Below are 20,750 nucleotides of genomic sequence, written 5' to 3' on the forward strand. Positions count from 1 at the left end.
TGTCAGTCAGTTATGTTGGTTCATTCACTGACTCTTAACACTGAAGTATGAATAAACTTCATGATGTGCTATGTCAACCAGGCATTTTCATTGTGTTTTTCATAATGAATTCTAGAATAAAAGGTTCTGTCATCTGTGAAAGAAGCTACAGGTGTCATCTAATAGGTAGGGAAATTTTTGAAGGGAGCAGAAAAGCCTCCAAGGTCAGGAAGGAGGTCTCTGAAAGTTGATCTGATTTAGTGATCACCTTAGTGTAATTGGGAGCAGTGTTAGCAGGGAAGGTGGAGTAGCAGGGGAGGTGGAGTAGCAGGGGAAGTGGGGTATCAGAGGAGGTGGAGTAGCAGGGGAGGTGGAGTAGCAGGGGAGGTGGAGTAGCAGGGGAGGTGGAGTAGCAGGGGAAGTGGAGTAGCAGGGGAGGTGGAGTAGCAGGGGAGGTGGAGTAGCAGGGGAGGTGGAGTAGCAGGGGAAGTGGAGTAGCAGGGGAGGTGGAGTAGCAGGGGAGGTGGAGTGGGGGAACAGTCCAGGAGCCTGTGGTAAAATGAATAGAGACTATACTGGCCTCTTTGCTAAAGAATGTTCTCCCACAGGAAGGAAAATCTGCAGGTTGGCTAGGCAAGACCGTCTGTATCAGTAATTACAAAATCTGTATGGAGTCTCTTCCAGGACTGAAGACGTCCTTCCCCACAGGTGAGACCTTTTCCATCCTGCCTGCTTCTCTGCCCCATCTTTTTGTGCATGAGTAGAGATTAGCTCCTCTCCCATCCCCCTAATCATAATCCATTTCCTGTCCCAGGAGCCAGGGCCACTGTGTTGATCGTGTAGGTTGTACCCTACACAGAAGGGCTCACTTGTGTGGCACCATGCAGAGGGAGTGGATGGAGGCTGAAGTCTAGTCCATGCTTCCCTCACCAAACCCTGTGTTACAGGAGGCGGTGCCTTTTTGTAACTCACACAAAGGTACCCTATGAGCTAGCCACAACCATGCCAGTAACCCCTGCATCACCATCACCACCATCCCTCTCTAGAACTCTTTTCATCTTATAAAATTGAAACTCTTTGCCTGTTTAACAGTAAGTCCCCATCCCCCCTTCCCCAGCCTCTGGCAACCACCGTTCTACTCTCTGTCTCTCTGATTTTTACTCCTCTAAGTACCTCACATAAGCGGAATCTTTTTGTGATGGGCTTATTTCACTGAGCATAATGTCCTCAAGGTTCATCCATGTTGTAGACTGTGTCATAATTTCTTCCTCCTTTAAGGCTGAATAATATTCCACTGTATGTATAGACCACATTTTGTTTGTTTGTTTTTGCCCATGCTGCACGGCATGTAGGATCTTAGTTCCCCCACCAGGAGTGGAACCCATGCCTTCTGCAGTAGAATCGAGGAGTCTTACCCACTGGACCACCAGGGAAGTCCCTAAACCATTTTTGGGGGGGCTGTGTTGGGTCTTTGGTGTGTGGGCTTCCTCTAGTTGCAGTGAGCGGGGGCTACTCTTCATTGCGGTGTGTGGGTTTCTCATTGCAGTAGCTACTTCTGTTGCGGAGTCTAGGTGCATAGGCTTCAGTAGTTGCAGCACACAGGCTCAGTAGTTGTGGCTCACGGGCTCTAGAGCGCAGCCTCAGTAGTTGTGGCACACAGGCTTAGTTGCACCACGGCATGCAGGATCTTCCCGTACCAGGGATTGAACCCATGTCCCCTGCATTGGCAGGTGGATCCTTAACCACTGTGCCACCAGGGAAGCCCCCCTTCCATGAAACTTTAAGTATACTGTACTATATCTGTTTTTGCTAACAGAATTTTAAGTCTTTTTTTAAAAATTTAAATTTGCTAAGTGTTTTTTGCTTCTCTCTAGTTGTGGCATGCTAGCTCCAGAGTGTGCAAGCTCAGTAGTCACCACACGCAGGCTCTCTAGTTGTGGCGCGTGGGCTCTAGAGCGTGCAGGCTTAGTTGCCCTGTGGCATGTGGGATCTTAGTTCCCTGACCAGGGATCGAACCCATGTCCCCTGCATTGGAAGGCGGATTCTTAACCACTGGACCACCAGGGAGGTCCCATAAATTTGCTAAGTGTTTCTGACAACACAGCAATAATGTATCACAAGAGAAAAGAGTCATCCTTGGGACTTCCCTGGCGGTCCAGTGGTTAAGACTCTGCATTCCCATTGCAGGGGGTATGGGTTCGACCCCTGGTTGAGGAACTGAGATCCCACATGCCGCGTGGCACGGCCAAAAAGCAAACAAACAAACAAAAATACGAAATGCATTGTTGTCAAAGAGCCTTGGAAAACAGTACTTGTACCTAAAATGGCCAGAATTCATCCTTAGAACTATTTAGAATGCCACTAATAAAACAATAAGTTAATTACTTTGTAACCTATTTAAAGAAATATGAATCAAGAATCTCTTATTTGTAATTCCAGAAAACCATGAAAAACAAATTTTTTCATAACTAATTTGGTGGAAGAATCTGATGTGAACTGCTGGAGGCTACTTGATTATCTGGATTTATCCTATTTATTCGGAATAGTCACATGTTTGGCAGCTGAATCCTTTAAATGTTTGATTCAGAGGTATACTACATTACCTTTCTAAATCCAAAAGGTCTGGATTCAGAAACACATCTGGCCAAAGCATTTTGGCTTAGGGGCTATGAGCTTGTCATATGTGACAGGAGATTGGTGGTGAGCGTCTGTGTATTTGCAAGAAGGATGTGATTCCACTTGCAGGAGTGTGGTGTCCCAGACATTCTGAAGGATCCATCAGTACAAATGAAAACAATTATATCCTGAATAAAACCTACTTTTAATGCCAAGCTGGGCTACCAAGCAGTAATGGAAATCTCCAGCACTGCCCCCCCCCCATATACACACACAAATACAAAATAAATAGAAAGAGACCAAATACATTCCAAACCAAGGGAAAAAAAAATTGAAAAAGGAAAAAATAAACACAATCGTTGCAAAGATTTTACAGTGACATATTAGCCACAATAGGCTACTTTATGCTATGATGATAAATCAACTTCACTATCTCACTGACAAAACACAAATGAAACTGGCTTCTCTCTCCTACTTCCCAGCAACGCAGGTTGGTAGGAGACCCTGCTCTGCAGCTACTGAAGGGCTTGATGGATGAAGGCTTTGCCATCTGGCATGTTGTAAGTTGTTGCAACAGCATAAAAGAACACATGGAAAACTCTGACCGTTTCCAACTTTGACAAAGGGTGATACGTCACTTTCATTCCTATTGCTCAGGATGACTCTCACGTTGCCTCCCCTAAACTTATAGGACACATAGGGCAGTGTTCATATAGGGCAGTGCGAGGAATGTTTGCCAATCATGACCATAAAAGGAGAAAAAAGAAACAGAGAAATAAATGGGACAAATAGGAATGTAAAATAACATGGTATAAACAAGTCCAGAGAAATCTATAAATTACAATACACAAATGGAGTATCCTCACAAGTAAAAAAGCAGGTCATGTCAGAAGGGATTTCTTAAATCTACTTATATGATGTTCAGAAGAGAGCCATCAAAAATGTTAGAACAAATAAAGCTTAAAAATAAAAAGGCAAAAAGGGATAAAGAGGCAGATATCAAACAAAAGAAAGCTGATACGGCTATATTTGTATTAGAAATAATAGACGTTAAGATTAAAAAAATAAAGGAGGACACTCATAATAGTTTTTTAAAAGCCCAATTCACCAGGAAGACATAAAAATTCTAAACTTATGTGCACCTAATAAAATAGCATCAAATTACATACAGTAAAAATTGATAAGGTGAAGAGAGAATATGGCCCACAAAGCTTAAAGTATTTACTATCTGGCTTTTTATAGAAAAAGTTGGTGCCACTGTACATGGACATAAAGCATCTCAACAAATTTCAAAGTATCAGTATCAAGCGACAACCGTCTTTGAACTGAAATGCAATGAAGTTGTCAATAAAAGTAAATTAAGACAAGTTTAAAAATTCCATGCTTTCGGAAATTTGAAAGGAAACCACACTTTTAAATAATGCATGTGTGAAAGGAGAAATAATAATGGGAATCTTAGAATACTATGTAATAAATGATAATGAAACTGTTATATATTAGAACTTGATAGATGATCAAGGATGAACAATTAGGACCTCACTAAAGGCACTAATTGCAGTGCATTAAAACAGGCTAAATATGTGTAAATCTATGAGTTTAAACACTTGGGGAAAAAGCTAGTAGGTCACCTTGGGAAGATGATAGAGAACCATTGGTTATTTTGAGAACAGGTAAATAAAGAGAAAAAAAATTAAATTAAGCATTTATCACGTCTCTCCTACGTGGACTATACCCGTAAGCAGTCAATAATCAGCTGGACACGTTGAAGCTTGCAGGGAAACCCAAGAGGCCAATCATAGCCAGCTGCCCAAATGAGCCTCTAAAAGGGAGCTTGTGGAGAAATCTGTGGGAAGCTGTTGCCTCTGTGGGCAAATCACGGAATTTAAGAGCAAGGACCAGCTGGAATCCAGTGGTGACCTCTGTATCCAACCACCGCCATATCTGACTGCAGCAAACTTTTGAAAGCAGTGGCCACTTCTTCAGTTCTGCCTTCCAGATTTCACGCAGGCTTTCCTAGAGCCGACTGTAACTCAGAACCATAAGGAAAAGGGGATTCTGGAAAAGAGCAGCACAGTTTAGAGTCGTCCGCCGTTTCCCAACTTGGCAGCTATACATCTTCTTTCAACCACTTCTAAATACAGATAATAGCAAAATCATGTTTCCACTTAAGATGTAACTACCCCTCATACAACTGAAAAGGCACTGATCGTCTACCCAAAACAATCCACACATGAGATCTGTTTTTCAGTGACGTCCATTTGTCCTACAGCTGGACCTCACTCATCTTTTAATATCCGGTAACTTAAAACATTAATGTTTTATGTTAGATAGTAGAGAAATGGGAGAGGAAAAAAAGAAAAAATGGTGTGTGTGTGTGTGTGTGTGTTGCAGACAGAGGCAACAGCTGCCCACCTCACCTCACACACACATTCATACCAAGGAGAAAATACACTCAAAACTACTACCACCCTCATTTCTGCAATTGGTCAGCTGATCATGGTTGGTGTTTATTAAACTCCTTCTCCCATTATCCAGGTAGTAGTCTCTGCTCTCAGGAAGCACCTCAGCTTTCCTGGTGGGTTACCCAAACCTTCACTCCCAAAGGATCTGTAGCATTTGCAGTCCTGCTGTATTGGGGTGTTGTAGTTTTCTGTCAACTTTTTTTCATAGTACATAGGAATATGAAGAGGTGTCCCCAGAGGATCTGTTGAATTCCAGAGTTACTCCACCCTGCTCCCATTGTGTAGTAGCAACCCAATTTCCCCTTGAGGATTTGGGATCAGTCACACTAGCTAATATATTAAGCTGCCTTTTTGTTTTGGCTGGTTGGTTCAGTGGCACGAGAAGCTCAAAATGTCAAGGTTACAGTTTCAGCTTCCACTTTGGTAGAAACACTGCTGTGTCCCCAGTGAAAACACTCTTCCTTTGGGAATTAAGATCTCTAAACCAACAGAGCACACAGTTCAGAGGACAGGAAGTATCATTTTTACTAGTGGACCATTGGAGTTCAGAACAAGAGGGGCCAATCCCATTTCCACCTCCTGATTCTTGGAAGTGAGAGAAGCAGCACCATATGGTGGTTGCCTGCTCAGTGCATTTATTGCATCCTGGAAGAAGTTACTCCAGCCTTGCAAAGTGTTGCCACCCATCTGGTACCACAATTGAGTCTTCAAAGGGCTATCCCACTACCCTATCGAGCCAACTGCTTCAAAATGATGGGGAACATGAGAAGCCCAGTGAATTCCATAAGCACGAGCCCATTTCTGTCTTTTACTTGGTATAAAATCAATTTCCTGTTCACAAGTGACACTGTATGCAATACTCTGAGGATGAACAGGGCATTTTGTAAGTCCACAAACGGTGGTTTTTTCAGAAGCACTGCAGACAAAAAAGGTAAATCCATAACCAGCTCTGACTGCTGGAGGGATTTTTCGTAACCGCCGTCCTTTAGAGCCACGCCTAAGTGGGGCAGTGTTGCCACAGTTGTCCACTTTCAGATGGTGGCAGCATGGTGAGGAACCATCTACAATCAAGCCTGAACTTTTTTGTCCTTAGCAGAACTTTCTCGACATAGAGAACTTCCCATGAGGCCGTACGTGTGGGTTGACAGAGAGGAGGCGATTTAACAGGAGTAAGAGCCGTGGGGATCTGAGCCAGTGGCTCAGGTAACTTCCTCATGCCTTTAGGACCTGCTTGTGCCCAAACTCATGTATATTACTTCCACTCAAGTCGGAGCGCTGCTGTGCGTGCCCAGCATGGTGGCTTCCCGGGTCAAACAACACCGCATTCAAAATGGGCAGATCAGGTTCCATGGCAACGTGGCAGTCCAAAGTCAAGCATTCAGTCTCTTCTAGGGTTCCGTAGCAAACCAGAAGCTGTTTCTTAAAAGGAGAATGTTTATCTTTAGAAGATGGCATAGCTTTGCTCCAGAGTCCTAAAGGTCTGCAGTGTAATTCACATAATCCTGCCAAGGGCCCCTACAACATCCCTATCTGTCATGGGCATTTCAGATCTCAGTGGGTCTTCTGGATCAAAGGGCTCAACGGGCAGAGGAGCAGTCACACAGCTTGGGCCTGTTGCAGAGTCTTCTCCTACGTGAGGTCCCATTGAAACCTGGAGGTGCGGTAGAAGTCGTGCTGCTTTCTCTGGAGTGGGAAGGCCTAGATCCAGCAACTTGTTCACCTTACTAGAGATATCTTGACCATGCCCCAGATCAGAGGAGGCAGTAACTAAGGTGGAAAGCCCCTAAGCTTTTGTGAAATTTATTCTCACCCTCTGGATAGCTGCTACTTCCTGCTCATCAGGTCCAGTCAACATGCTATGATTACTGTAATGGACCAAAACAATATTTTGTGGAATGGAGAGGCAATCAAGGTCTTTTCAGACTAGATGATGATAGAAGGCTGTAGAGTTGTTATAGGCTTGAGATAGGGCAGTAAAGGGTATTGCCAGCCCTACCAGTTGAAAGCTAACTGCTTTTTGTAGTCTTTACTATGGGAATTAAGAGAAGAAGTATTCACCAGGTCAAGCGCTGCATACTAGGTACCAAGGATTGTATTGATGTGCTCCAATAAGGAAATCTCATTTGGAGTAGCAGATGCATTTGGAGTTATGACCTAATTAAGTTCACCATAACCCACCATCATTCTTCAAGACCTATCTCTTTTTCTTTTTTCTTAATTAATTAATTTATTTTTGGCTCCGTTGGGTCTCCGTTGCTGCGCGCAGGCTTTACCTAGTTGTGGCGAGCGAGGGCTACTCTTTGTTGCGGTGCGCGGGCTTCTCATTGCGGTGGTGTCTCTTGTTGTGAAGCACAGGCTCTAGGCACACAAGCTTCCGTAGTTGTGGCACGTGGGTTTAATAGCTGTGGCTCGTGGGCTCTAGAGGGCAGGCTCAGTAGTTGTGGCATACAGGCTTAGTTGCTCCGCGGCATCTTCCTGGACCAGGGCTTGAACCTGTGTCCCCTGCATTGGCAGGCGGATTCTTAACCACTGTGCCACCAGGGAAGTCCAAGACCTAGCTCTCATTCACAGGCCAATAGGTGAAATGAATGGGAATGTAGTAGAAATCACCACTTCTCCATCCTTTAAGAACTTTATGGTGGCACTAATCTCTGTAATTCCTCCAGGAATGCTATATCATTTGATTTACTATTGTAGCAAGTAAAAGCCATTCTAGGAACTTCTTTCTGGCCTTCTATCATAAACCCCTCACTTCATAATTTGGGGAACACTGCGGGGATTCTGCCATTTGATGAATATGTAAATTCCAACTCTGCATTTCAGAACTGGGAAAATAATCATGGGGTGGGTTTGGGTATCCACCAAGCCCACTGTGAATTGGGCTCAAGTCAAACACCTATTGGGTTTCTAGGAATCAGTGTTAATTCAGAGCCAGTGTGCAGTAACTGCCCCCAATTCTCGTTGTTCCCCCTTCCCTGATGCAAAACCATACTGGTAGGTGGCCACATGTGCCTGTGGGGAAGGGTGGGTAGAAGATTTACAGCATACATTTTTGGCAGTGTAGCAGGTTTCTTCCTCAAGGAGACCTGCCTCCCCTTAATTTAAGGGGCTCTGCATCTATATGTGGACTGAATCAAGTCTGGGATTCAGTTGAGGATCCAGCACTGTCTGTTATTGGGACTCAAGTCAGAATTTTTGACTCTAGACCTAGAGCTTTTCTGTGTATACAAGTCAAGTAAGACTTTAATAGGATGTCTATTAATTTCAGTCCTAGGGAGATCCCAATAAATTAGCCAATACCAAAGATCAAACCATGGTGATTAATTATCACTTTAGCTTTGCTATCCATTATGATAACCATGTTTTCTTATCTCTGGTAGTTAAAATAGTTAAGCAATGTCACTTGACACCTGTCACTCCAGTATCCCACCATCCCCAATGAATTCAGGGAGCCCAGTCTAATGGCAGCATTCATGGCTTAGAGAATGGCTACTACAGAACTCTGCAAGGGTGCTGGTGTTTGCTTCAACAATGCACCACTTAAAGCCTTGTTGAAGGGAGTGTCTTCTGAACCCTCCCAGGTCATAATTAGGGGAGAGCGGTAGTTCTTACATAATAAATCCACTCCAGCATTCCAACTCCTTATCTTTTGGATACCTTCCATTTATACAGTGTGAGGTGGATTTATGAAAGAGGTGATTTTCAGGTTCTACTTGACAGAAAACAAATAGTTTCATAGTTTGTGTGTGGGGGTGGAGTTTTGAGTAATGTGGGACAAGGCCTGAGGATAGCAATGGGAGTAATGAAGTAAGAGATTTGAGCAGAGATAGAAGATTCAGTAGTGATTATAGATAAACTATACAAGTTCTGTGGAAAAAGGAAGTGGCAATAATCCAAACTGGAGTTGCCACTTCTGGCAAGATAAAGGAGAATCTGTGAATGAAACAGAAAGATTTGGGAAGAGACGATATTTATGGCATAAAAGAGAGCAGCATGTCAAAAATTATTTTGAGGTTCATTAACTTGGAGGTTGATAATATGATGGCATTATTAAGAGAGATTGGGATGCCATAGGGAGAAGGCATATGGAATACAATAGCTTGAAGGTTAGATGGGGGATGATGTGACAGAGAACTGAAAAATTCTAAAAATATAACAGCAGGAGAGGGCTATGGGAAGCTGATCATTTTGCGTAGTGACTTTGTAATGTGACAACTTAGCTAGATTGAAATACATTCTCAGAATTCCCTTCTCTGTATGTTTCCAGTTAGCGTGGGACACAGGAGAGAGTCTGGAGTGACTTGGAAGGTAGAAATGAAGCAGCAGATGTTGTCACTCATCTGTTGCCTCCCTCATTGGTGTGTGGCAGTGTCTGGGTCACTGACTGCTCCGCCTTCACCATGATCCTCCTTCAGCTTCTGCAGCTCCTGAGCCAGGGTGTGTGTGTGTGTGTGTGTGTGTGTGTGTGTGTGTGTGTGTGTGTGTGTGTGTGTGTGTGCGCGCCTGTGTGTGTGTGTGTGTGTGTGTGTGTGTGTGTGTGTGTGTGTGCGCCTTTAGTTCCATGACAAAGGGCCCCAGCTTGTGCAGGACACCCAGGACATCAGGGTCACAGGCAATGAGATTGACGTGGGTTTCAGTCCATTCTCATGGGCTCCAGCTCATGCTTTTGAGTTCTAGCTTTTTCTTGGTTTCACCCATAGTTGACCATAGATTTCACCCATTTCTTGATTTCTTGGTTTCACCCAGCTGGAAGATCTGCTCTTCCCAACTGCCTGCTGTATATATGTATATTTCCTTTACTGTATCAGTCAGCATGCCATCAGAAATACACAATCATTCTCTCTCTCTCTCTCTCTCTCTATATATATACACAATACACTCCCACAACACACACACGGAGGTAATTCTGCCTGAATGCACCCTGACTGATATAGTAAAGAAAATATATAGTTTAAGGCAGTGACTCTTAAGATTTAAAAACCAGTGTCTTCTTTGGATAAGCAGAAACATTTCTCCTCTTCTTTCCCACCCCACCAGTTATGACAGATCCTTTTTACAGAAGCATGCCCATTAGGTTAAGGAATTCTGATTTGGCAGAGATATGTGGATGGTGTTTTTTTGTGGGGTTTTTTTTTTTTTTGCAGTTTATATTTTTTAAATGTTATTATTTTCATTGTAAAAACATAACATTATACTACAATAATGGCCATGTTTTTTAATTAAGCACATCCACTTCCACATGGTTCTTAACTTCATTCTTCCCCACTTCTCGCCACTCCTCATCACTCTTTTGGAGGATAAAGACTAGACATTCAGGTTCCTCTTCCAGTTTGTATGTAGAAAGTCACAAGAGACCATAATTCATTCCCTAACACCTAAAACAAACCAGATAATCTACATAATTATAATTTAAAAAACCATCAGAGAGATGAGAGCACAAAGAAACCTAAGTGAATTAAGTTTCAGAAAATGACAATCCTTCAAATGAAAGAAAAGATCCACAGTGGTTCTCACCCCTGACTGAAGTATAGGACTCCACCATAGATGATGGCAAGGAGAAATCAGCCTGACTTTTAACAAATTTTAATGGCCGTGGGTGGGCTTATATGACAGATTAGAATCCAGGGGAATCACAGGCACAGAGTGCAACTATACTACCTCACTATTCTTTCCCATTGATATTCACTAACTACTGGGATAGGGCCATAAACAGAAGGGCAGGGAAGAAGAGCTGAGAGACACTCTCAGAGACACATTGGGCTTTTAGTTAAGAAAGACTTGTAGAGGGTGGGAGAGCTGAGAGAAAACCCATGGCACTCCAGGCCTTCAGCTAAGAAAAACTGAGGGTCAGGGCAGGAGAGAAGGGAGAGCCTGCCTGAAGGCTTGATAGCTAATGAAGACATCAAGCAAGCCAGAACAGCTGAGATAACAGCTCTAAGACAGTATTTGCTTATAGGAAAAGTTCTGATCTTGCCTTCAAAATATTTGAAACCTGTGGTGAACTGAATCAAACTGAAAAATTACAACAAAGCCCACATCTAGCTCAACTATAGATTATATCTACTCAGCTCCAATTCTAGTGGTCTTATAGGAGAATGTGTGTGGCCCTTTTTGGAGGAAAATATTTAATTCATTGTCTACTGTATTTTTACAGAAAATGTATGTAGTTTTACAGAAAATGTATGTAGTTTTACATAAAATGTCCAGCATAGAGTAAAAAATAGCAGGACACACACACAAAAGAGCAAGAAAATGTAACTCATGGTCAAGTAAGGAAACCAACTGAAGTTAACCAAGAAAACCTCACATTTGAGAATTATCACATTATAACAAAAATGCTAAAGGACTTTAAAAAAAAGGTAGAACCCATAAATAAAGATATGAGCAACTTCAGAAAAGTGATGGAGAATATTAAAAAATGGAAATGCTAAAAATACAGTATCAGAAGTAAAGAACTTGATAGGCTTAACAGTAAGTTGGACAATAACGGAGGAAAAAAACTTGGAAAAGAGATAAATAGAAAGCATCCAAATTGAAAGTCAAAGAGAAAAAATGATAAATACAATAGAGCATTTGGGTCTATTGAACAATGTCAGTTGGTCTAACACTTGTATCATTGCAGGAAAAAAAAAAAGGAGTAGAAAGAATGGGCAGAAAACAATATTCAAAGAGATAACAGATCAGAATTTTCCAAAACTGAGGAAAGATACCAACTTATAGGTCCAAGAACTGTAGCCAACATCAAGAAGAATAAATACAAACAAACCAAAAAAACCCCACATGTAGGCACATCCTAGTCACAATTCTAAAAACCAAGTTTAGAGACCAGATCTTAATGACAGCCAGAGAAAAAAAGACATTACACACAGGGAGCTAAAATATGAACTACAAATGACTCTTAAAAATAATGGAGACAGAGATGGAATGAAATGTTTAAAGTGCCAAAAGGAAAAAAAATATCTGTCAACCTAAAATTTTATACACAGTTGAAAATTATCCTTCAAAAATGAATGTGAAATAAAGACATTCTGACACAAAGAAAGCTGAGAGACTTTATCTCCAACAAGAAATGCCAAAGAAGTTCTTGAGGCCAAACAGAAATGATACTAGATCTGCAAGAGGGAATAAGAAAGTACCAGAAAGGATAAATAGCTGGACAGATTAAAAAGAGACATATTTTAGTACCTTCATTATACACACATATTTACGATATTAAAAAAAAAAATCAAAACCCCCTACAGTGTATGGTGGGTTTTGTAACACAGGTAGAAATAAAATATAGGACAATATCATAAAGGATGGGAGAGGGATAAATGAAATTATGCTGTTGTAAGTTTCTTATTATTTATGAGATAGAATAATATTATTTGAAGATAGACTGTGGTAATTAAAGATGCAAATTGTAATTTCTAGAGCAACCACTATATTTAATGTAAAAAAGAAACACTAGAAAGACCATCTAGGAATTTAAATGGAATATGAAAAAAAATACCTAATTACCCCAAAGAAGTCAGGAAACAAGGAATAGAGAAACACCTGACAAATGGGAATGAGTGAATGAAAACAACTTCCCTTAACTACTATTACTGAGTGGTTTTGGAAATTAGTTTTGCTACAGACTTTATCAAGTCTGTTTTTCATGAATTAAACCTAAAACTACAAGGCAAAATATAGCTATATGTGGAGCTTATACTGCAGTTAAATCATTTGGACACAATTAACATTGTTTGAATCACAAATAATATAAAGCTGCTTTATACATTTCCTATATGGTCAAAAGTTAAGACAAGAAGCAAGATGTCCATTCTAACACACATTTGCAGCAGTTCTATTTTCTGAACTCACACTACAGTTCCAGCAGTGGTTTTTGGATTTTGATGCAAGTGAAAAGGATATTTTCATATTTAAAATCCACTTCACTGTGCAGTTGAGGCACTTCTACCTACCTAACTTTCAATTGGAAGTGATTAATCTGCAATGTAATGACACGCTAAAGGGGAAATATCAAGAGAATTTATAGAATTCCAATAAAATTGTATAAATGCCTTATAAGCAATAAGTATGCTCAAGTAGAACCATATGCTCATGGATTGATGCATTTGGCAGTATCCTATCTGGATGAACAGATACTTCCAAATGAAATATGTGAAATCTCATGACAGATCACCATTAGCAGATAAACATTTGCAGTCAATTTTGATGATAGAGAACATTTAGTTTAAACTGGGGTTTAACTAAGTGAAATGTTATCCCCCTTAAAAAAAAAAAAAGAGTTCCATTCCTCTCATTGTTAGACCTGTATTACAACTCTTATTATTACACCTTATATTTTGTCAATAAAAACAAAACTGTAGATATTTGTTTTCTCTATTGCTATGTAAGTATCTACATAGTCTCAATTTTGTCTCTTGGGGCACAAAGCCTAAAATATTCACTATTGGGCCCTTTGCAGAAAGAAATCACCAACCCCTGGCTAAATGCAATGTCTTCCACAGCTGCTACTGGGCATTTTGCTTTGGAACCACACACAGTCTCCTTTACACGCCACTTTTGTTGAGTCACCTGGAGAAGGTAACGAGGAGATAGAACAAAGTTGAGAGTTAATTCAGTCCTGAGGTTAAATAATGGTAGCTAACGTTGATTGAGCAGATAAAGTATATAATAAGAACTCAGGTAATTCATCACTTTGTACATATTTGCTCATTTAATAAATACTCACAGGAATCTTAGGAGATAGGTAATATTCCCCACCCCATTTTACCCAAGCTGAGAGAGTGAGTTGCCAAAGATCATGCTGATAAGTAAGGGATGTAGAGGTTTACAGGACTTAACCCAGCAATGGGACATCAGAACCAACGCCTGCAACACCAGCCGAGGGATCAAAAGTAGACGCGTGTGTGTGGGTTGAGGTGGGAGCAGCAGGTGGTCCAGGGCAGAAGAGCTGGTGTGGACATGAGCGCTCTCGGGAAGGACAGGACTACCAGGTGACATGGACTGCTGAGGTCCTCGGAGACTCACAAAATCCCATTATTCCCACCATCCCAGCAATAGGACTCTTTTCCCATTCCAACCCCTTTAATAAATTCTGGTTCAGAGTGTTCTTCGAATGAGCGTGTGAAGAAGTCTGAACACAATTTATTATGTGGAGAGATGAAGGCAAGTGGGTAGGAAAAATCCGTGGAATGGGGAGGGTCTGGGAAATCTGTCCTGGTTTATCTGTATATACTATAGACACACATTATACATATGTATTTATATATTTGTAATTTAATACACATCCACACATTAAAGCCGTACGTATTAGCAGGGTTTAGAATTTAAACATAAGTATAATGTTCTCAACCTTCTGCAGTGGACACTTCAGAGCATTTTCAGAGACTATAAATAACAATAAAAATCATAGAGTGATCAGACTGCACGTACTCAAGGCTAGAACCTTCAGCCCGACAGGATTTAACCTCCTCTCAATTGTTTTTCCAACCAAATATTCCTCCCCCGGCAGGATCCCGGGGTCGTCCCATCCGCCAATGATGGTTTCAGAGAAGCAGTCCTGGGGAGGGGTATTATCTCCAGGAACACGTCCTGTCAACTTTGCAGTCTAGTCACCTATTTCGGTTGGTAGCGGCCGCTATTGCTTTAAAAAGACAGAGGATTTCGAAACAGGGAGGAAGGGGGTCAGGAAAAGGAACTCAACTGCCTTTGATAACCTCCCAACAGCCTTTCCTTCTCCAGGACGCGTGCTCGGCTGGGGCAGCGCCCGCATCCCCGGCCTGGCGGGCGCGCGCGCCTCCTCTTTTCCGGGCGCCCACCTTCGCGGGGAATCCCCCGCGGCCAGGCTGGGCTTCTGCCGGCGGCCGCCCCGCTTTGTCTCCGACGTCGCGCTCCGCGACTCGCTCGCTCGCTAGCTCGCCCCTTTACCCCGGTGCGGGCTGTAACCCGATCTCCCATTTCCTGGTGGATTCTCTTAAAGAGGCCGCGGTCGAGAAGCAGAACAAAGGCTATTGTTTTACTTCCTCCTTCGGATTCCGCGTCCTTACCGGAATGTCCCTTCCTATATAATTATTTTCAATGCGTCTGCGCTCGGCGGGGGGTGGGGAAACCCTGTGCCTTTCAATGTATCCAAGAGACGGAGCTAGGGGAGGGGAGGCGTTTAATAAAACCTGTTCTGAGGTTTCTGGGGGCCCGATGGAACGTTTCTCGGCGTGTCTTCCGCGAGCCAGGCGGCGGCCCAGCGGAGCCTAGGACGCCCCGCGCCAGGCCGGCGGGGGCCGCGCCGCCCGCCTAGTTAGCAGCCGCGGCCTCGCGCGGCCCCGCTCCCCGGGATCCTCCGCCCGCGCCCCCGCCGCCGCCCCTCCCCCACCCCGGCCCGGCTTTTATTTCTCCGATGCGGGGCTGTAACCCGATCTTTTATTTCCTGGTGGCTCCTTTAAGAGGCAGAGCTCAGTGCTGGGAATTCACGTCAGTTTCTGCACTGAAACTCTCAAGATCAATGAGCAAAGAGCTTTCTCAGTTCTGCCTTTCAGTTTCTCTCTTCCAGGAAGGAAAACATTCGAGAGAGAGAGCGAGGGAGAGCGGCGGGAGGGCGGGGGGCGGGGGCGCCGGCCCGGGTGGGAGGAGAGAGCGGGAGGCCGGCCGGGCTGCGTCCCGGGTCGCCGCGCCGCACCGCGACCTGCAGACCCCGCCGCCGCGCCGCCCGGCTCCCACGCCCCCGCCGCCCCGCGCGGCGACTCCGCCGGCGCCCGCCCCGCCCCGCGCGCTCGCGGCCCCCCGGGGCGGCCGCCGGGAGAGATGCTGCAAGAAACTTCTTAAATGACCGCGTCCGGCCGGCTGTGGAGCGTTTCTGGGTTGGGGAGAGGAAAGGAAAGTGGAAAAAAACTGAGAACTTCCTGATCTCTCTCGCTGTGAGACATGTCTGAGACTCCTGCTCAGTGTAGCATTAAGGTAAAGATCTTCTCCCCCTCCCTCTCCGGGGTGGAAAACCTTGAGCTGCACCGGCCCGGCCAGTCGTACTGGGCTCTTCAGTTGTGAGGGGACTGTTGCAGTCGCTCTGTTCGCAGGAAATTATTTGGGGCGCCGGGGAAGGAGACGCGGCTCGCGGCGGCAGCGTACCCTTTAGTGTAACCTTGCTGCTCCCCCCCTCCCGCCGAGCGCCCTGTCGGCTCCTGCGCCCTCACCTCACCCCTTTGCTTTTTGACAATGAAATGCCAGTCACCGTGGGTCTGGAGGAGCCCGAGTGGTCTCCAGGACTGTAAAACACCCCCGTAATTAGTGCGCCTTTAAAAAAACCTGGTCCCTATTCGTTCTCCCAACATGTGACCGAAATGGAACTTTTGTTCCCGAGGGGTGGTCTCCTTAGAAAAAAAAGTTCTCCGGCTCCATTGGGATTGGAATCATTTCTTTTTTTTAAGGGCTCACAGAGTCGGATCAGACAGATTCCCCCCACCCCCGCATTGTAATTGCAAGCGCTTGTCGGAGAGACAGTCGTGGTGTCAGCTTTTCCTGGGCATTGCACAATGAATTTCTTTTCTTTCTTTTTTTTTTTCCCTTTAAACCAAGGTGAATAAAGTCGCTGAATGGTTATTTTACTCTGATGCATATGAACGCTGAGCAATCCCAAAGTAGAAAACTCCCGTGTTGCAGAGAGGGAGAATTACCTAAGTGACCAGACAAAATGACCTTCCCAGTTTGACAGTGCAGAGAGGAGAGCTAAGAGTAGAAATCTCCCAGCTTTCTGGCCATGGTTTTCAGTATTGTAAATGCAAGATGGTGAAGGATGTTTGCAAACACAGCATTTACCTTCCAAGTAGTTGTGTGTGTACATTTATATATATATGTGTCTATAAAGGCTAGTGGTGTTGCGGTTTGTTGCTTCTAGAAAGTTGTCGTAAAGTTTGCCACCGTGAGGAGGCAGACTGATTTGTCCATCTCCCCCAATTATTTTGCCCGTCCTTGCATTTGGTGTGCACTTCCATTTCACTGTTCCATCAGTACCCAGATGGAAAAGCCTTTTGCTTCTGTGAGATGCTGAAGCTCCTGAAGTTTGTGGCTTGGCCCATTAACTGTGTTCATTGAGGGAACCCTGCAGAGACAATAAACAAGTAACCAGTTTTCTTCATCTATGGAGAATTCGAGAAACCTTTCCTGCTTTAACACGGCTTTTCCATAGGATCTGTTTAGAGGAAACAGTATTTTCTCATGTTTGCTTATTAGGGTTTCATAATTATACTCAGGTGTTAGTGTTTCTTATCAGGCAAGATTCTCATGGGGTTTGAATTAGGGCTAATGTGAACTGAAAAGGTGGGTTGGGTTTCTTTGTTTTTGCCTCGCAAAAAAATGCCCGGTGGAACTTTCGGGTTTCTGTGTTTGTACATATCTGGGGATAGCAGTATGTCTGCGGTAGCAGGGGAGTGTCAGAGTAAAGATGTTAGGTAGGTTTATACTTCAAAACCAATTTCTTTTGCTGTATAAATTTGATCCTACGAGTTCAGGAAAATCCTACGGTATGCCTGATCTAATTTATCTGACACTACATGACACAAACAGAGGTAACTAAATACTAGGGTATGAAATCAGTAAATTGTATTTAGCTCTATGGCAATAAATCTGACCTGGGGAGAACCTGGACCAACTATGAGATAGTGATTTTAGGGTGAAAACAACAAAAAACAAGCCTTTCTGTGACTTTTCTCGATGTCTCTTCTAAAGAGACTGCATATGCCCCCTGTTCTGAGGGGCTTATGTTTGGGTACTGCAGGTGCTCACCTTATTGTACCCCAGTGGGAGGCTACAGCAGCCCTTTCCTTACACACATGGATGGAATCATTCCTAAACCCAGACAGCACAGTGTCTTACATGTGACATAAAAATTGCAGCCGTAGTTTGTATATCATTTTTTTCCTTATTGTTTACCCCGCAGTTCTTTTCGGGAGCCTCTTTTCTCACTCTGTATTTCTCTGTAATTAGATTTAATGGTCTTCACTAGTAATGAAAGTATCGCTTTTATTTTGGATTGCTCTTTATGGAACCAGAATATGACTGTTTGCTTGGACTGTGCATATGTTTAAATGCGCATATGTGAAGTGCGTTTTTCCACAGAGTTTGTTTAGTTTGCAACGTTCCAGTAAGAAGCGCCGGAGATCAAGGACTGGGCTTATTCTAGCTTGTCTGAAAATGCTCTGGTGATGTGTGCGGTGTTTCCCTCAGTCCTTGGGATGTGGTACAGTGACTGCATAATAAAAAATGTTTGCTGGGAACCCACAAGAACTGGGATTTTTTTCTACAGTCCAGTAAACAATAAAGTTTTCTGTGGAGCAGAGAATGAGTGTCAGGAGCTTTCAAGGATGACCTGATGGCTCTGATATCCTGAGGACATGTGACACGGAAGGCTCTCTGTGTGGAGAGATTTCCTTCACTCCTCCTGTCTACTCCTGAAACCTTCCTCCCTGGCTCTCATTCCTTACAAGCAGCTGGTCAGCAGGCAGTAAATTCCTCAGCAGCTGGTGTGATGGAGCACAGAGGAGCCTGACCAGAGGCAGCCACAGAGGGAAGTACTCTGTTTACTTCTGTGCTAGAAAAGAGTAGTGTACGATTTCGGTGGAATTTCCAGGGTGAAAGTTTCTGAATCAGTCAGTGACATCTTTGTATCACTTTCATGGTGGTGGTTGCTGATGAATGCCTGATATTGGCTTTTATATTTCTTTTGCACTTTATAAGCATGTTTCCGGCACCGCAGGGAAGTTAATATCAGACACATGTTTATAGCAGAAGACAGGTTGACCAGCCCAAGGTCACCCAAACTATGGCTGCGCCCCACTGTTTGTCTGCACTGGGCGCCCTCATCGTGAGAGATTAAATGCTTCCATTCCTGACCATTTGGGGTTGTTTCAATGTAAGGACGGGGTCACCTAACTCTGTAAAAAGTCAAATTATTTTTTTCGGAGGATCGTGTGGCTGACTGCTGGGTACGGGAGAAAGGAAGAGGCTATCTTTTCCATCATCAGCCTTCACCTTCAAGTCACCTGTTCAGTTTTAACTTAAGCCAAGTTGCAGTGGAAAGTAACTATGGCCCAGCAGACACAGCCCTGCGTAAGGCTGGCTGGGCGGCCGGCTAGAACTATCCAGGATAGTACAGAGAAATAGTTGCGTAACATCCCTGGCCCCTCCTTTCCCTGCCCTCCGTACTGGTTGGCTTTTTTAGCGGAATGCAATCTCTATTTTGCTGCTTTCTGGGAGTCTCTGGGTTTCCCCTCCTGGGCTCTGAGCTCCTTGGGTTTAGTGGCGATTATCTTTGCGTCCTGGTGCCCACCTTGGCACCTGGCTCAGAAATGTGTGTCAGTAATGTTTGCTGACTTGCAGTGAAGCATGGAAGGAGGTCAGTACCCTTTCCGCTCTCTGTCCTGTGTGCTCGGAGTGACTTAACACTTCACCCACAGGCTAGCATACAGTGGTTACTAGGGCCACTCTGCTGTCACAGGGAGGCCTAGAGCACTCCCTTGGGTGTCTGCCTAAAAATTATTACTGGTAGAATTTTGGCCTAATAATAATGTTTTCTTATTTTGATAACATTTTCAAAAACTGCTTTTGTGTCTCAACAAACAACAATATGGAACTGGGTAAAAGATACGAGACAGGGGCTTGAGGAATCACTGGAGAAGGTTCAGATTAGCAGGCTTCTAAGTTTTCCCCAGGGTCTTCAGCAAGTGAATCAGGGAACTTTGAGAATCTAAGAGCTGAGAGACTATAAAGATCACCTGGGCCAACGTCTGATTTTAGTTTATTTTTTTGCTGTGTTGGGTCTTCGTTGCTGCGCACGGGCTTTCTCTAGTTGCGGTGAGCGGGGGCTACTCTCCATTGCGGGGCGCGGGCTTCTTACTGCAGTGGCTTCTCTTGTTGCGGAGCGCGGGCTCTAGGGGCACGGGCTTAGTTGCTCCGCGTCATGTGGGATCTTCCTGGACCAGGGCTTGAACCCATGTCCCCTGTATTGGCAGGCGGATTCTTATTTATTTATTTATTTATTTATTTATGTCTTCGTTGGGTCTTCGTTGCTGTGTGCGGGCTTTCTCTAGCTGCGGTGAGCGGGGTCTACTCTTTGTTACACTGTGCGGGCTTCTCATTGCAGTGGCTTCTCTTGTGGCAGAGCACAGGCTCTAGGCCTGCGGGCTTCAGTAGTTGTGGCACGTGGGCTCCAGTAGTTGTGGCTCGCAGACTCTAGAGCACAGGCTCAGTAGTTGTGGCACACGGGCTTAGTTGCTCCGCGGCATGTGGGATCTTCCCAGACCAGGGATTGAATCCGTGTCCCCTGCATTGGCAGGCAGATTCTTAACCACTGCGCCAACCAGGGAAGCCCGGCAGGAGGATTCTTAACCACTGCGCCACTAGGGAAGTCCCTACAACGTCTGATTTTTATGGAGAGGAGGTCCACACAGCTAAATTGTTTGCTTCAGCTGATCGGTGACTGAGCCAGGTTTAGAGCAACGCAGACCCCCTGGTTCTCAGGCCCCGGTCCCTCACTGGGCTGGGTTCACGGTGCATCCCTATAAGAGGCCAAGGAGATTCGATACAACAGGCTGCACACTCTCTAGCACTTCCCAGCTTGGTCCATTTTAATCGAAAGCCAACTGGTATGAGGGCACAGAGGTACGTGCCAAGGAAGATGGTGTGTGTGGGAGCCCTGGGTCCAGAGGGTATATTGTT

General features: G+C 44.3%; 1 protein-coding gene and 1 long non-coding RNA gene across 8 annotated transcripts in view; one reads left to right on the forward strand and one right to left on the reverse strand.

Moving 5' to 3' along the window:
- Nucleotides 1–2,950: 2,950 nt before the first annotated feature.
- ETV6 (ETS variant transcription factor 6) overlaps nucleotides 2,951–20,750 on the forward strand; it is a 250,835-nt gene continuing 233,035 nt past the window's right edge. Inside the window, exon 1 of one of the 7 annotated variants that reach the window (XM_049693887.1) lies at nucleotides 2,951–3,155. In XM_049693887.1, coding sequence (XP_049549844.1) covers nucleotides 3,126–3,155 — 30 coding nt within the window. In that variant the 5' untranslated portion in view covers nucleotides 2,951–3,125. Of the gene's footprint in view, nucleotides 3,156–15,512; nucleotides 15,999–20,750 lie in introns of those variants that run through there. The other 6 variants (XM_004281145.3, XM_033408162.2, XM_033408161.2 and 3 more) reach the window with 6 other exon arrangements.
- On the reverse strand, nucleotides 10,341–15,323 carry LOC117197155 (uncharacterized). Its single transcript, XR_004477683.2, has 3 exons — nucleotides 14,481–15,323; nucleotides 13,525–13,619; nucleotides 10,341–10,432 (listed from the first exon to the last, which is right to left on the reverse strand). It is a non-coding gene; the product is annotated as an uncharacterized LOC117197155 (long non-coding RNA).

The sequence above is a fragment of the Orcinus orca genome, chromosome 11 (genome assembly GCF_937001465.1).
Source record: "Orcinus orca chromosome 11, mOrcOrc1.1, whole genome shotgun sequence".
Classification (NCBI taxonomy): domain Eukaryota; kingdom Metazoa; phylum Chordata; class Mammalia; order Artiodactyla; family Delphinidae; genus Orcinus; species Orcinus orca.